This window comes from Staurois parvus, unplaced genomic scaffold (assembly GCF_062004578.1).
Source record: "Staurois parvus isolate SC_StPar_1 unplaced genomic scaffold, SC_StPar_1.0 ptg000011l, whole genome shotgun sequence".
Classification (NCBI taxonomy): domain Eukaryota; kingdom Metazoa; phylum Chordata; class Amphibia; order Anura; family Ranidae; genus Staurois; species Staurois parvus.
The window spans coordinates 25294298-25311940 of NW_028317807.1; the positions used below are offsets into that span (position 1 = coordinate 25294298).

The 17643-nt window shown below is 40.6% G+C and overlaps 1 protein-coding gene across 2 annotated transcripts in view; it reads right to left on the reverse strand.

The window, feature by feature from the left end:
* Nucleotides 1-2999: 2999 nt before the first annotated feature.
* The window catches only part of FTCDNL1 (formiminotransferase cyclodeaminase N-terminal like), a 64334-nt gene continuing 49690 nt past the window's right edge, over nt 3000-17643 (reverse strand). For both annotated transcript variants that reach the window (XM_089672914.1, XM_089672905.1), the window contains one exon: nt 3000-3487. In XM_089672914.1, coding sequence (XP_089529040.1) covers nt 3051-3487 — 437 coding nt within the window. In that variant the 3' untranslated portion in view covers nt 3000-3050. The remainder of the gene's footprint in view (nt 3488-17643) is intronic.

A 17643-nucleotide genomic window follows, 5' to 3' on the forward strand; every position in this document is an offset into this window, starting at 1 on the left:
TGTCAATGAAAGTAAGGTTTGATACCTAGTCTCCTTGCACAGTGTTGACTGTTAACTGTCAAAGAGATTGCATAAATAAATGTATTCCCAACACAAGGCATCTGTTACTATACAGATTGGCAGCAGAAAAGAGGTAAACCTGTACTCCAAGCCCATATAACTATAATACCAATTAATGCACCAATGTGTTATTTATTAAAGTTTTCCTAAACCCAGGACCCTGCATCCACTATATCTGGTCTCCCACAGTACACACAACATGGAAATGCAATTATTTTAGTAAATATAAACTGCTAAATACCTTTTCTAATCAGCAGTTAGAGCAGTCTTGTGACTTTAGCAGAGCACTGGTTAAAGCTTGTAGGAGGAGTTTTCTTTCTGCTCTAGGAGGTTGTGAAACCTATCACCCTCTGTCTGGACAGTGCTGATAGTCCCTGTGCTGATCACATGCACTTTCCCAAGAAAAAAAAAATCCTCTCTAGCAATACACACCAAACTGAGCATGTACATGTGACTACAGATTTAGTCTGTATCAGGTGATCATTTTAACAAGAGGAGGGGCAGAGAAGAAAGGATCAAACACCATGTTTATACAATGCAGAGGATTAACCCCTTAGGTTTCACAGTGAGTATAACAAGCATGGTTTACTGCATATACAGACTGATTTTACTGTTGTGGGTTTAGTAACACTTTAATTTAATGTATTTTTAACTTTAACTAATGTACTTGATTTTGATTTAGTATCAGTCAGACTGGGAGAGAGCAGAATGAGAATGGAATGGCACTAGGAGCTACAGTTGTGTTGCAGAGCACCAGAGCAGTCAAGTAACATTCTGAGGGCTTGTTCACACTGGTACACGGTGCGGGATACCCACACTCCTTGAGTGATTCCAGAACCACGTTCCAAACGCACTGGGTGTGTGATCGTCTGCAGGTGTCAATAGAATTCTAATGACACCCCAAATGCAGATCGCATACACAGTGCATTTGCCTGCACTGGATCGCATGGTACCGCATTACCATGCAATCTAGTTGCAGTGTGTTTTTTAAAGCAGTGCCCCCACTATTTTGGTAATAGTGTCCTGTGATATTTCAACCCATTCAAATGAATGGACTGATAATCACATTGTACTGAAATCACACAGAAGAGCAATTCCAGTGTGAACGGAACTAACAGCAGAAAAGACTAGACTCAGCAAAGGAACTATTTATCACTATGCTGCTGCTTCTTCACTGTCTGGTCACAAGCTGAAACTGGGAAGTGACCTAATTGTATTGATTAAAGTGGAATTCCTGGATAACTATATATACTCTTAAAACTGTCCTCTCCCCCCTTCTAACATGTGTGTTGCTAAGCTACTACCCACATGGAAGAAAAATATATTTGAAATATAGTTTAAAAATATTCTTCCCAGATATATTGACATATAAGTGAAATACTACAATTTTAGCCTTATTCAATATATTTCAAAATATATTTCAATTAAAAAGAAATATATATATATATACTGCATGTTCAACTGCGTTTTTAATACAATTACAAATATTTTTATACATTTCAAATAAATTGTATGTCTTTAAAAACACAAATCTACATTTTTGGAATGCATTTACAAATATATGTAAAAATATATGTTAAAATGACTTTTATATGTTAAAAAAAATCTGAAGAATATGTTTAAAAAATATATATTTAAAAAAAAATATATTTTTTAAATATATTCTGCAGATTTTTTTTAACATATAAAAAAGTTATTTTAACATATATTTGTAAATGCATTCCAAAAATGTAGATTTGTATTTTTAAAGACATGCACTATATTTGAAATGTATTTTTAAAAATATTTTTCATAGATTTTGCAATATAAATGCATATCAACATGCAGTATATGTATATGTAGATCATTATATATTTATTTATTGAAATATATTTTGAAATATATTGAATACGGCCAAAATTGTAGTATTTCAAATATATGCCAATATATTTAGGAAGAATATTTTTAAAGTATATTTCAAATATATTTTTCTTCCATATGAGTAGCTAGTTTATATACTTACTTACCTATTTTCAGGCTGCTCTGGTCCTGTCATTTGATCCTGCTCCCATGTGTCAACCAATGCTGCCGCAGTGGAGTGGAGGGAGCACCAACATTGGGTGGGCCATTGAAGCTTATGGGTGATGTCATCGCTCCAGGCTTTATTAGCCATTGTCGGAGAGCTCTCTCCTTTCCCCTGAAGCCACCGCTGGCTGACACAGGATAGATTATATGACCAGACTGGAGCAGACTGAGAATATGTAAATTTGCACGTCCTTCTTACATAGATTAGTAAGCATAAGTGTTGGGGGAATTAGCAGTTTTAGGAGTAGTTAGGGCTATCCAGGAATTCTACGTTACCGGAGGTCACCAGCTTAGCTGTGCTGTCAGTTAAGTCCTCGTTTACACATATGGTTTGGGGCAGTAAAAACATGAGACTGATGCACATTTTTACCACTCACCAACCACATACATATCCCTGCTGTCATGGTAATGCCAAACGCAACCCATTCAACTGATGTAGGGTATAGGGGTTAAACTAGAGCAGGGTCTATGGGGTTAAAACAGGTGGTGAGCAATATAGCACTTGTAAAATCCCCTCTGAAGAGCAATCCAATGGTTATCACTCTTCAGAGGACAACACAAGTGTAAACGAGTGCTTAAACTGGGTATATGTAAAGATTGGATGTACAGAAATACATATTCTTTGACAGGTAAAATTACAGCAATGTATTTTGAGGTTTGCCTGGAGTTCAGCCCTAAATATTGTTTTAGAAACAAAAAGGTGGCCTACTAACATTTTTTATTCCTAGGCTCATGTATGTTTCAAGATGATCCTATCAAGAGAGTGGTAAACAAGTAACAACACAACTGGCCTTCCTTACAAAGACTAGATTTCTATAGTGGACAATCAGATTTCAAGTCTAGAGCTGGTTAAAACATGAAAAACATTGCTACTGTTTTCTGTGAATGTTTTACAGATTTATTATAACTGAGGACTTTCAGGTTTTTCACATACAAACACCGTGTCTCTTCTTCCACATCTCTCCTATTCCATGCGATATTGCATACTTGGCTGTAGCTTTGCACTCTACTGGAGTGAAACCAACAAGGGCAGTTCCTGCTGTGTTGATGCCATGTTGTGAAGCTAATTGCCGAATCTGAGCCTCTATATACTGAGCAGATATGTGTAAAAACTTTTCTCCACAAATATGATGAAATGTATATTTATTAGCTTCTAATGAAGAAGTAGTCTCCTCCGTGTCTCTGAAACTCTCCACATTACAGGCTATTTCTACCTGACCGCTGTTTGGGAAAGCCATTGCTTGCACTCCCTTAAGTCCTCCAGACCGACCACGGATGGCAGTTGCTATAGCTCTACCTAAAGCCAGGTCCTGTGTGTCAAGGGTGACATTGCAGTTCATCACATATGGGCTGGCACCAACACCTGGAACAGTGAACATAGTGGGAAAATGTGAGAAAAAATATATTCTATTTGAAAAGCTGTTGATTTATTTAAAAAGCATAGATAAATGTAACATTATTCAAGAATGCATTTAAAAAAATTATGCATAATCATTTGCTTTTGAAGTATTTTCATATTCCCAAATATTTTAAGATGCAGCCACACATACCCTACGTACCTTTGGGTACATATGGCTGCACCTATCTGACTGGTAGATGGACCAGTCATATACTGCATAGCTCTGTGGCTTCCAGCCCTAGGAACCATAGTATTCAGTTAAACTTACTTACCCAATCTACGACCACAATAATGACCACCCTGGCTCTAAATGGGACAAATTCTAACAACTAAGAGAGTGCTCTTGACAGTTTAACATTGCGAGACTAGTAAGACCGCCATGGTGCAGACTGATTATAGATCAAGTGGCTATATACTTAAGCTGCTTCAATATACAGCTTACAAATCCAGTGGTCACATATGTGATTCCTGTTTTATATGGCTATTATACAGTTAGGTCCATATATATATGGACACAGGCTCAATTTTCATACTTTTGGCTCTGTATGCTACCAGAATAAATTAAAATGAAACAATCAAAATTAATTTGAAGTGCAGACTTTCAGCTTTAATTCAAGGAGTTGAACATAAATATCAAGTACAAAGTTTAGGAACTGCAACCATTTTTATACACAGTCCCTCCATTTTCAGGGGATCAAATGTAATTGGACAAATGAATAGAATCATAAATAAAATGTTGATTTTGAATATTTTGTTGAGAATCCTTTACTGACAATGACTGCCTGGAGTCTGGAACCCATGGACATTACCAAAGACTGTGTTTTCTCCTTTCTGATGCTTTGCCAGGCTCTAACTGCAGCTGTCTTCAGTTGTTCTGTTTGTGGGTCTTTCTGCCTTTAGTTTTGCCTTCAGCAAGTGAAATGCATGCTCAATTGGGTTGAGAGCAGGTGATTGACTTGGCCATTGCAGAGTATTGCACTTCTTTTCCCTTCGAATGCTCCTTGGTTGCTTTTGCAGTGTGTTTTGGATCATTGTCCATCTGTACTGTGAAGCACCATCCAATCAACTTTGCTGCATTTGGCTGAATCTGGGCTGACAGTATATCTATAAACACTGCAGAATTCATCCGGCTGCTTCTGTCTTCTGCCACACCATCAAAAAACACCAATGACCCAGTGCCAGTGGAAGCCATGCATGCCTATGCCATCACTTTGCCTCCACCATGTTTTACAGATGACGTTTTGTGCTTTGGATCATGAGCTGTTCCAACCCTTCTCCACACTTTTTTCTTCCCGTAATTCTGGTACAGATTAATTGTAGTTTAATTTGTTCAAAGAATGCTTTGACCGAACTGGTCTGGCTTTTTTAGATGTTTTTGGCAAAGCCTAATCTGGCTTTTCTATTCTTCAGGCTTATGAATGGTTTGCACCTTGTGGTGAACCCTCTGTATGTGCTCTCTTGAAGCCTTTTCTTGATTGTAGACTTTGACAATGACACGTCCACCTCCTGGAGAGTGTCCTTCACTTGTCTGGTTGTTGTGAATGGGTTTTTCTTTACCATAGAGAGGATCCTGCGATCATGCACCACTGTTCTCTTCCGTGGACGTCCATGTCTTTTTATGTTGCTGAGCTCACCAGTGCGTTCTTTCCTCATAATGTACCAAACTGTTGATTTGGCCACTCCTAATGTTGCTGCTATCTCTCTGATGGATTTGTTTTGTTTTTGAAGCCTTACAATGGCCTATTTCACTTGCACGTACAGCTCTTTTAAATGCATGATGTAGGTTCACAGCAATAGATTCCAAATGCAAATACCACATTTAGAATCAACTCCAGTCCTTTAACCTGATTAATTGATGAAGAAATAACAAAGGTGCAGCCCACACCTGGCCATGTAACGGCGTTTGATTCAATTTTCCAGTTACTTTTGGACTGTTGAAAAAGGGGGATGGCTACTCTTAAAGCGGAGCTCCACCGAAAAGGGGAAGTTCTGCTTTAAGGACTGCTCTTCCTCCAATTTGGATGTACATACCCTCAAATTAAACCTGAGAGTGTGCACTTTCAGTCCATATCCATTATATAACTATAGCCTAAATATGTTTTGGTAAATACCTGAAAAAAACTAAAATTGTGCCTGTGTCCAAATATATATGGACCTAACTGTATATACTAGGGATGCACCAATACTGTTTTTTTTAATTGGCGAATATGAGTACCGCTACTTTTGGTCAAGTACTTGTTGAAACCAAGTACCGATACTTTTCAGTGCAATTTGCATGCATACAAAATGGATTGTACCGCAAAGATCAGCATGCGATTTGCATAGGAATGCTATTCCTGTCCAAATCACATGCAGTTTCCCCACTGCTTCTGTGTGAACCCAGGCTGTCATAGGAGTGGTGCAGGGAGGTTTCCCGCAACAGAGAGTGGGAGAGTGAGCATGTGGGGATGTATGCCAGATGGCAGATGCTCCGTATTCTCAGCAGTGAGAGAGAAGAGAAAGTGGTGGGGATTTTCCCATGGATGGTGCTGACCAATCAGATGCCATCTAGCCTGTACTGTCATCACTGCAAGGAGAGAAGAGAAAGCTGCTTCACAAGTCTGGGGATTTGAAAGCCCTGCCCTACCCTGACAGTACAGGCTAGACGGCATCTGATTGGTCAGTACCGTCCATGTGACAGTGTTGACCAATCATAAGCCCTCTAGCCCAACTATCATCCCTGCAAGGAGAGGAGAAAAAGTGTCGGGGATTTCTAATCCCCAGACTTGTGAAGCAGCTTTCTCTTCTCTCCTTGCAGTGATGACAGTAGGGGCTACACGGCATCTGATTGGTCAGCACTGTCCATGTGAAAATCCCCACCACTTTCTCTCTTTATCGATGAGAATACGGAGCATCTGCTTCCATAGAATACTGTACATCCTCACACTTCCACTCTCCACTCAGCATGGGATGCCTGCGGGAAGGTGTCCCACACTTCTCCTGTGTGAATTCAGGCTATGACAAGACTGGGGTCACACAGGAGCAGTGGGGAGACCATATGTGATTTGGACAGGAATCGCATTCTTGTTCAAAACACATGTTAATCTTTGCGGTGTAATTTGTATTGATGCAAATCGCACCACAAAGTATTGGTTTCCGGTATCGGGAGCATTTTCACATGTACGAGTACTCATGAAAATACTCGGTATCGGTGCATTCCTAATATAAACTATAGATATCATGGGATCAGAATTGGAATATCTCATGCAAAGCATTATAGGCTATGTAACACAACTGAGAGTCCACTGTATTGCGAGGCCACTTACAGTATAGGTTGCGATGACTGCAGACTAATAATTTGTTACTCAGTTTTCAACAGTGGTTTATAATTTAATCAACAAACTATAATGTGTCATACCATGGGAAACCAGATGGCATTGTGATTGCAAAGGGAAATGAATTTCTTTATTGGAGTTGATGTGATAAGTTAAAGTGATATTAACCACTTGCCCTCCAGAGAATTTATCCCCCTTCCTGACCAGGCCACTTTTTGCAGTACGGCGCTTCATTACTTTAACTGACAATTCCGCAGTTGTGCAACGCTGTACATAAATGAAATTTATGTTCTTGTTTCCCCACAAATAGAGATTTCTTTCTGTGGTATTTGATCACCTCTGAGTTTTTTATTTTTTGCGTTATAAACAAAAAAAGATCGACAATTTTAAGAAAAAAATATATATGAGTTTTTGCTATTAAATATGTCCAATAAATTTTTTTTAAAAAATCACATTGCTATAAAATTAGGCCAAAATGTATAATGCTACATGTCTGTGCTAAAAAAAGTAATTGGTATACTAGTAATCGCAGCGATCAGCGACTTATAGCATATCTGCGGCGGGCATTCTGACACTGGGTGGGAACTGATTTACTGCCACTGACATCCCCAGTGACACTAATACGGAGATTAGTGCTAATAAAAAACACTGACACTGCACTAATGACACTGGGCAGGAAGGGGTTAACTTTTGGGCGATCAAAGGGTTAACTGTGTGCTGTGTGTGTTTTGCTATGTGTGCTGTTTTACTAGGGAAGCATGTCCATGCTGACAGGGGAGAGACCTGTATTGTTTACACACAGGTCTCTCCGCTGTGACCTTTGCACGGCGATCTCCAGGTGTCAGCGGTGATTGAAATGGCTAGCCGCCAATGATGGCGTAGGTAGGGCGGCGCGCACTACCCGGAAATGCAAATAACGTATATATATATATATATATATACACATACATACATATATACAGTGGGGCAAAAATAACGTGTATATATATATATATACATACAGTGGGGCAAAAAAGTATTTAGTCAGCCACCAATTGTGCAAGTTCTATATATATATATATATATACTGTATATATATATATGTGTGTGTGTGTGATTTTGTGCAGCCCTGTCACCCCATAGCAGTACTTCTACTATAGGGCAGTGGGGAAGCAGTTAAACCCAAAAGCAATCATTTAGTATATTGCAGCTTACCAATTTTTAGATATGATGGCTACATTTGTTTTCTTTTTTAGCTTTTGTTTCTTCTATTTACATCTGGTGATCCAGTCAGTAAGTTTGTTGTTTTTCAACAGAACATGCTCCCCAGCAGAATGTATTATTTATAGAAATGAGAGAAACCATTAAATACTAGGAGTGCTAACAATGATCAGCTTTTAATTATTTATGTAAAATATTTTTCCGAAAAGGAAAAAACAGTTTGCTGTAATTGCTTTTAAATTATTAGCTGAAGTATGGCTTCAATTTTCCAGTGTAATTATATGTGTTAATACATCTAACACCCCCACCCCACCCACCCAGACTGACAATGCTGCTTTCCAAAGGTGTCCCTTGTGCTTCTTCATGCAGAGTGGGGGCACTCTAATATAGGAGGTGTGTTACTGGCCAAAACACCAGGTGAAAACAGAGAAAAAAGCTTAGAAAAGAAAACTCACTCGGCTACCACATCTAATGATTGGTAAGCTGCAACAAATAATATTTTTGTTTGGGATTTAATGCCAGTTTAGCCTGGGTTCACAGATATGCTCTGTGGTATATCGCATGTGATTCGCACAGGAACCGCACTGCATTCCTCTGCAAATCAAATGTGATTTGTATGCGGTGCGATTGGACCAGCACCAAAAAGGTGCAGGACCCTTTTTTGGGTCTGCACTAGAATCAGATTGCATGGGTATTCACATCTATGCGATCCGATTCGGCACCGCATTTTGCGGACCGCTTTCAGGGGTGTTGTTAACTTAACATGCACACCCGCAGCTGTTCGAATGAACGGGGTGCGATTCTGATGTGGTGCGGAATTCGCACAGAAAACGCTGTGAATTCTGCACCGTATCAGTGTGAACCAGGGCTTAAACTGTGACTAGTGTTTATGTATGTACAATATATACTTTTACATTTATGTGGCAATAAAATGTATATTGCAAGTTCTCTACAGTCAAAACATTTAATGTTCTTAATGTTTTTGTAGTCTAAATAAAGTAAGTTATGAAATTAAATTTCTGTGCACTCACTGTAGTCATCTGTCAGGAGAGTTTCAGAAGTGCTAAGGCTGTTCAATAGTGCTTTAAAGCAGTGTTTCTCAACCTTTTTTTAGTCAAGGCGCCTTTTAAAATCCTGGAACAATCACAAGGCGCCCCATTCTAAAATTAAAGTACTAAACTAATAGCTTTACACAATGCAGCAACATTCACACGTGTGTGACACCCAGCACAATTTATTCTTCCAAAGCAAATACACCATTGATCACTGGTATTGACTAGTATTGTAATGTTTCATTCCCTCGCTCAGCTAATGTGACCCTAGTGCTGATGGAAGGGGGCAGGAGAGGAGCAAACAAAGATGCTGTCCGGCACCCAAAGTCCTCCTTATCAACCACTGATGGTATTGGTTGTTAGGACACTGGCAGCTGGAAGGCTGTAACGATACACAATGAAAACCTGTGGCTTGTGTAATCAAAAGGCAGACTTGATCTACCTGCTGGTTTGTGTACAATTTTTTGGGGAAATTTTTAAGCATTTTGCTCCCACTGCTGTCAGTCCAATGACGAGAGAGCGGGGGCGGGGCAGGGCGAGCCTCACTGTCTCTGTCTATAGATGCAGGTGGCACAACTCAGAATGGAGCCCGCAGGTGTAACACAATATGAAGTGCCTTCCTATGGTGGCACACCAAGAAGAGGAGGAGCCAGAAGTTCTGGCAAGGGACCCAAGAAGAGGAGAGCAGGTAAGTATACCATGAACACAGAGCAGGTAAATATACCATGTTTGTGTCAATTGACGGAGGCAGCACGGCTCCGAATCGAGCCCGCAGGTGTGCCACAATAGGAAGCGCTTTGCTATGGTGGCACACCAAGTAGAGGAGAAGCCAGGAGCTCTTGCGTGGGACACAAGCAGAGGAGAGCATGTAAGTGTACCAAGAGCACAGAGCAGGTAAGTATACCATGTTTGCGATTTTAAAAGGAAAACAAAATTGACTTTACAAATGCTTGAAATTATGTTGTACCAGTAATGAATGTCTGCATGTTTAGGCACTCTTTTCTTAGTCCCTTTAAAACCTTGGAATACATTTTTGAAACTGTATAGAGGGAGTTTTTGCCTGGCAAACAGAGGCCATCTCTAATTCCAATGCTTTGTGGAAGCTACCTGGGGCTTGGTCTACTTTATTCAACCTAGCCATAGTTCTAGGTAACTGTATTGGGAGATATGTCTTAAAACATTTTTAGGAAAATCATCAAAAGTTCTACAATGGTTTAATGTATTATGTTATGCGCAGAGAACGAGTTAAGCATTTAGACAAATAATAATTAGTTCTGAATGCTTTAAGCATTTTTGTTTACAAATGCTCATACCAAAACAACCCCGATATGGTTCGTTATGCTATTAACATTGATGTTGAGGATGTTTGTGGTACAGATTATTATTGAAGTCATATACACAGAATCAGAGGAAGACAAAACAAAAATGAAGAACACAACCAGAAACAGAAGGCTGGGAGAGGGGCCCAGAGACATACAAATAAGCTGTTTTTATTGTCCCCTCATAACACACTCCCCCACTATCAAAATCAATTGTACATCAGGGGTGAATAATTAAAAGAATAAGCAAGTTTTTATTCATGAAAGATGATGAGATTGGCTCCACATGTGTCCTCGTCTTCTGTACCACCACACAGGAAGGATATGAGTTTATTTATAGTTGGGAGGGGGAGAGCAGCTATTTTTTGACTAAGAATAGGGAAAATGATTAGGACATGTCAAGGACTATTCATGGCAAAAGGTCACTGTTCCTAGTAGGAACCAAGATAACTAAGAAAACAACTCTCCAATCAATATTTTGGTTTACAGTTCGTAACGATAAAGCCATTAAAACCTTGAGCATCTACCCCAGGTCCCGGTAGTAGACTTCTCCGTCTCCTCTCAAAAAAATTGCTTCCTACCATCTCAAAATCTGTATTATCATCCTAATTTTCCTCTTTCATGTTGCCAAGTTCATATCACATAGATGACGAGCCTTTGAACAAGGAGACAGTTCCTATCAGAGGTTCATAGTAATGCAGAGGATTCAGAATACTAGGACTACCCAGGTAAAATACAGAGAACATTGAGTAGGCCATGCTCCCATGAGGCCTAGTCACTGGTGTGACTAGAGTCATCCATTATGCTATATAACTGTATACAGCTAGAGTCTATCAAAATCAATGGTGGTTATACACAGGGATTTTCATAGTCGAGAAACAAACTGCTTTAAATAATATAATTTTTCCACATGTATTTGAACAATTTCCCACATTTCTCTCTAGCATTTTCCAGGCTGTATACATAACCAGGTGGACATTTGGAAATGAAACAGAAGATAACTTGGAATCATTTGAAAATTTCTAACGGGTCCAATCAATTGTATCCAACATTTTTGTAGTACAGTTGCAAGAAAAAGTATGTGAACCCCTTGGGATTATGTGGAGTTTTGCATGAATTGGGCATAAAATGTGCTCTGAACATCATCTAAGTCACAACAATAGAAGAACACAGTCTGCTGAACATAATACTACACAAACATTAGATGTTGCCATGGTTTAATTGCACATAACATGTAAACATTCACAGTGCAGGGAGGAAAAAGTATGTGAGGCCCTAGCTTAATGACTTCTCCCAGAGCTAATTGGAGCCAGGAGTGAGCCAACCTTGACTCCAATCAGTGTGATGATATAGGATGTGTTGCTGACAGCTGTCCTGCCCTTAAAAAACAAACACCTGTTTTGGGTTTACTGGTTTCAAGAAGCACTGTCTGATGTGAACCATGCCTCGCAGAAAAGAGCTCTCAGAAGACCTACGATCAAGAATTGTTGACTTGCATGAAGCTGGAAAGGGTTACAAAAGTATCTCCAAAAGCCTTGATGTTCATGTGTCCACGGTAAGACAGACTGTCTACAAATGGAGAACGTTTAGCACTGTTGCTACTCTCCCTAGACGTGGTCGTCCTGTAAAAATGACTGCAAGAGCACAGCGCAGAATGCTGCATGAGGTAAAGAAGAATCCCAGAGTGTCAGCTAAAGACCTACAGAAATCTCTGGCACATGCTAACATTTTTGTTGACACATCTACAATAAGGAAAACATTAAACAAGAATGGAGTACATGAGAGGACACCACGGAGGAAGCCATTGCTGTCCAAAAAGAATATTGCAGCACGTTTGAAGTTTGCAAAAGAGCACCTGGATGTTCCACAGCACTACTGGCAAAATATACTGTGGACAGATGAAACCAAGATTGAGTTGTTTGGGAAGAACACACAACACTATGTGTGGAGAAAAAAAGGCACAGCACACCAACATCAAAACCTCATCCCCACTGTAAAACATGGCGGAGGGAGCATCATGGTTGGGGCTGCTTTGCTGCCTCAGGGCCTGGACGGATTGTTATCATTGATGGGAAAATGAATTCCAGAGTTTATCAAGACATTTTGCAGGAAACCTACGACCATCTGTCCGGCAACTGAAGCTCCGCAGAGGATGGGTGATGCAACAGGACAATGACCCAAAGCATACAAGTAATTCAACAAAACAATGGCTGCAACAGCACAGAATACGCCTTCTGGAGTGGCCCAGTCAGTAATCTCTCCACTATCTATTCATACCTGCATTCTCCTTGCCCTGCAGCATTACAGATTGGCTCATTGTGCTGTTTCTCATTCCCCAGTCAAAGCTCTGCTGTTAAGGAACTGCGAGAGGCTGATATTCGGTCTAATTCTGGTACTTATACTGCCTGCATTCAAAAAATAATGTTAATTATGTATTAATAATTACAGTGCTGCATTTATTTGGTGTTTTTTTTATATTTGCCTGGACCATTTAGAAAGTTGGGATGTCTACTGTATTATTGTCATGGAAAAGTACAAATTGGATTTAAAAGTCAAAAAGAAAGTCGTTCATTGGGGCCTCTCCCCTAACAATGTCACCTAACTTCAGAATACTTTGACTGATGCACATGCAAGAAGGGTGGAGTGTTGTGTACAAACGAGAAATAGGTGACAGGCATGCGCCTCTTTTTTGCGTTACATGTGAGTTACATAGGGAGGTCTTGTCAGCTGAATGGGGAAAGAATTTTAAATTCGTTGAAGAAAGAGCTAGCTAAGCTTATCACTTAATGTGTAGCAGTGGTTTGTGAAATTTTTGGAAAAGGATGGAAAGGAAGAAAAAGGTTGCTTTAATCCACATCAGTGAAAGATGTTCAGGTTGCGACGTGATATTACTCTTTACACCTTTCCTTCTGCCCTACTGAATAAGCCTGTAACAGTCCATGTTTTCCAGTTGATTCACAAAGTCAAAGGGGACACGTTTCAATAAGTTGCAACAGGAATTAAGGGATGCTAAAGTGGCCTCTCAGTCAATATTAGGACATTAGGCTTGAAAGGCAGCCTTAAGATGCTATAAATGTTACTATAGCTTTGTGAATCAGGCCCACAGTGAGGTTCTATTAAATCAATCAGCACACCTGTGCTTCCACAAGGAAATGTGGAAATCATGCATGATGGTTCCTAAGGACCAGAGCTGAGAAATACACTGCTACACTATGCGCATCCATCACTCTGACAGGAAAAACAAATGCTCACTGCATTCTAAGAATCACTGTAGCTCATTAGTGGTCCTCTTACCACAGGAATGGGATAAGTGATAGCCAATTTTACTGTTTTTACAGTGTAGGGAAAACCTCTGATGGGGGGGTCGATTTATTAAAGGCAAATAGGCTGTTCAATTTTCAAGGGCACTTAGTAGGGAAATGTGTTCCAGAGCTTAGTTCATATGGTGAGGCTCTGATGACCTCCATCATCCAATCATAGGCAAGCATACAAATTATGTTTTTTATTGTCCGTGCATGTATTTGGTTATTCTCTGCATGGTGACATTTTGCCACATTCACTAGGCTCTGGGGGAAATTCCTTTGCAAAGTGCAACTTCACTTGCAAAGTAAACGGCCTATTTTCCTTTAGTAACTCAATTCCTAGGTCTTGCTCTGTACTAATTTTTAAAAAGAGCAGGCATGTCCTTATACAACCATAGAGATGCCTAACGAAGAGTAAGTGTAGTCTCCTATATAGGGAAATGCAGTCAAACATTTCAAAACAATGTGTATCAAATGTGTCATGTATAAAAATCCACACTGCACTTCTTCACAGTCCCATGTACTGAAATAGTTACAGAAGATGACTTCTCAAATTAAAGTGTGACTTTAATTTGAATAGCAAGATATAGTTTAAAATAATGAGCTCATTAAATTACTTAATACAATCAGTCAACACTTTTACCACTTTCTTTGCAATGGGAATGCAGCTAATATTTAGTCCAGTACCTGACATCCTTACATTCTTTATTTGCACCTACCACTCTTCTATACAAAGCAGACATCACAGTTTCAAGAGAGCAAGGAAAGATCTATGTTAATTATTGAAGCTTTTTTTTATTCAGACCTAATCACCTACTGTATGGCATGCCGAGTAGCAGAAGCAATCACAAACAGGGGTATACATCTAATTTGGAATATATGAGTCTTGTAGGTTAAAGCTGAACTCCAACCATACCCCCAATCTTGCACATTTGTACAGGCTCCTCTACTGTATTGAAACTGCTTACTTTGATTCAATAAGAAAGGTGTCCCTTGAAGATCACTGATGAGAACTATGAACTGAGTAGCAGATGATATACACTTCTCAAAAAAAATTTAAGGAACACTTTTTAACTAGAGTATAGCATCAAATCAATTAAACTCCTGGGATATATATCTGGTCAGTTAAGTTGCAGAGGGGGTTGTTAATCAGTTTCAGCTGCTTTGGTGTTAATTAAATTAACAACAGGTGCACTAGATGGGCAACAATGAGATGACCCCCAAAACAGAAATGGTTTTATAGGTGGAGGCCACTGATATTTTTTAGCCTACTCATCTTTTCTGACTGTTTTTCACTAGTTTTGCATTTGGCTAGGGTCAGTGTCACTACTGGTAGCATGAGGCGATACCTGGACCCTACAGAGGTTGCACAGGCAGAACAACTCTTCCAGGATGGCACATCAATACGTGCCATTGCCAGAAGGTTTGCTGAGTCTCCCAGCACAGTCTCAAGACCATGGAGGAGATTCCAGGAGACAGGCAGTTACCTTAGGAGAGCTGGACAGGGCCGTAGAAGGTCCTTAACCCATCAGCAGGACCGGTATATGCTCCTTTGTGCAAGGAGGAACAGGATGAACACTGCCAGAGCCCTACAAAAATTACCTCCACCAGGACACTGGTGTGAATGTCTCTGACCACACAATCAGAAACAGACTTCATGAAGGTGGCCTGAGGGCCCAAATTCCTCATAGTGGACCCTGTACTCACTGCCCAGCACCATAGAGCTCGATTGGCATTTGCCATTGAACACCAGAATTCGCAGGTCCACCACTGGCGCCCTGTGCTTTTCACAGATGAGAGCAGGTTCACCCTGAGCACATGTGACAGACATGAAAGGGTCTGGAGAAGCCGTGGAGAACATTATGCTGCCTGTAACATCATTCAGCATGATCGTTTTGGTGGTGGGTCAGTGATGGTCTGGGGAGGCATATCCATGGAGAGATGCACAGACCTCTACAGGCTAGACAAAGGCAACCAGACTGCCATTAGGTATCGGGATAAAATCTGTGGACCCATTGTCAGACCCTACACTGGTGCAGTGGGCCCTGGGTTCCTCTTGGTGCACGACAAAGCCTGGCCTCATGTGGCTAGAGTATGCAGGCAGTTCCTGGAGGATGAAGGAATTGATACCATTGAATGGCCCCCACGCTCGCCTGACCTAAATCTAATAGAACTCCTCTAGGATATCATGTTTCGGTTCATCCTACGCAGCCAGGTTGCACCTCAGACTTCCCAGGAGCTCAGTGATGCCCTGGTCCTGATCTGGAAGGAAATACCCCAGGACACCATCTGTTGTCTCATTAGGAGCATGCCCCAACATTGTCAGGCATGCATACCAGCACGTGGGAGTCATACAAACTACTGAGTACCATTTTGAGTGGCTGCAATGACATTTCAGCAAAATGGACTAGCATGCTGCATCATTTTTTTCACTCTGTTTTTCGAGGTGTCTTTGAATTCAGTTCTCTGTAGGTTGATAATTGTTTCATCAAACTATGAGGCATCCTTACATTCCTATATCAGTATAGATATCCAGCACGATATTTTTTTTCGTTGCGATGTGATGTGTCTTCAAAGTGTTCCTTTAATTTTTTTGAGCAGTGTATATTGATGAAATAAGCTGTATAATAATCTTATGAAATGTAATATTATATACATATATATATATACAAAAATATGGAAATTCTACATGATTTTCAGGTGTGAAAGTGACCACATATTTCTCATTGAAAGAGGAAGTGGTGTGAATTCTTCTGCTATCTGATGAGACACCTAGCTAAAAGGTGGGAAGCCTCACCATTCATCATTCACTGTGTACACTGCTAGTAATACGGTGTCATGTCAGAACTTACTGAGTGTCCAAGAGGGCACATTGTTGGTGCCCGCTTAGCTGGTGCCTCTGTAACTGAAGCTGCCAATTTATTTGTGGTATCGCAAGGTACAGTATCAAAGGTTATGACAGAATATAAAGTATCCGGAAAAACGTCATCTGATAAGCATAAGCGCGGTCAACATGGTCAATTGAATGAAAGACAAAAGGACATTGTGCAGGATTGTGACCTAAAATAAAAAAACAACTGCTGCAAAAGTGACTGCAGAGCTCAATCTCAGTCTTCCAAAGCCCATTTCCACCAAAGCGGTGTGGAGTGAACTCCAAAGGCAAAACAATCACGGTCGAGTTGCAATTGCCAAACCATTAGTGACAAATATTAATGCTCATAGGAGGAGAGAGTGGTGCAACATCCATAAATCGTGGGCTATCAATCAATGGAAGACTGTAATAAGGCCCAATGAATCAAGCTTCATTCGGTTCCCAACCACTGGATGCATTTACTGTCAGGGCTCCGGGTATGACCAGAGGTATGTGAACTGCTGCAGGGAAACGCAGGCTTCAGATATGTTATAAACAATATAATTTATTAATACTAACAATACAAAACGCAGTGCAATACTAAAACATAAACACAGTGCAAACGAACCAAACCAAACCACCCACAGATAACAATACATACAATGCAAGCGTAGTCAGGCAGGCCGGGTCAATAACAATCGGGCAGGTAGGAACAGGAGGAGCAGGCAGAGAGTAGTCAGGTCACGAGCCGGGTACAGCAACTAACGGGCAGGTAGGTACAGGGGGTCAGGCAGAGAATGGTCGGGGTCACAAGCCAGGGATCAAACAGGAGAAGTCAGCAGAGGTCAGGATCAGGCAGGGTTGGCAACGAGTCAGTCAGGCAGGAACAGGAACAGAAACAGAAACAGGAACAGGAACGCAGGTAACAAGATACAGGGGCCCATGGAAAAACACACACCAAGGCACAGACTGCAGGTCTGGCCATCCCTTAAATACACCTCCGTAATCAGCTTCAGGTGTTTGGCTGACTACAGGGTTGAGTCTCTGATTGCTGAGAGCACCCGCTGGCCAGCCCTGGTACT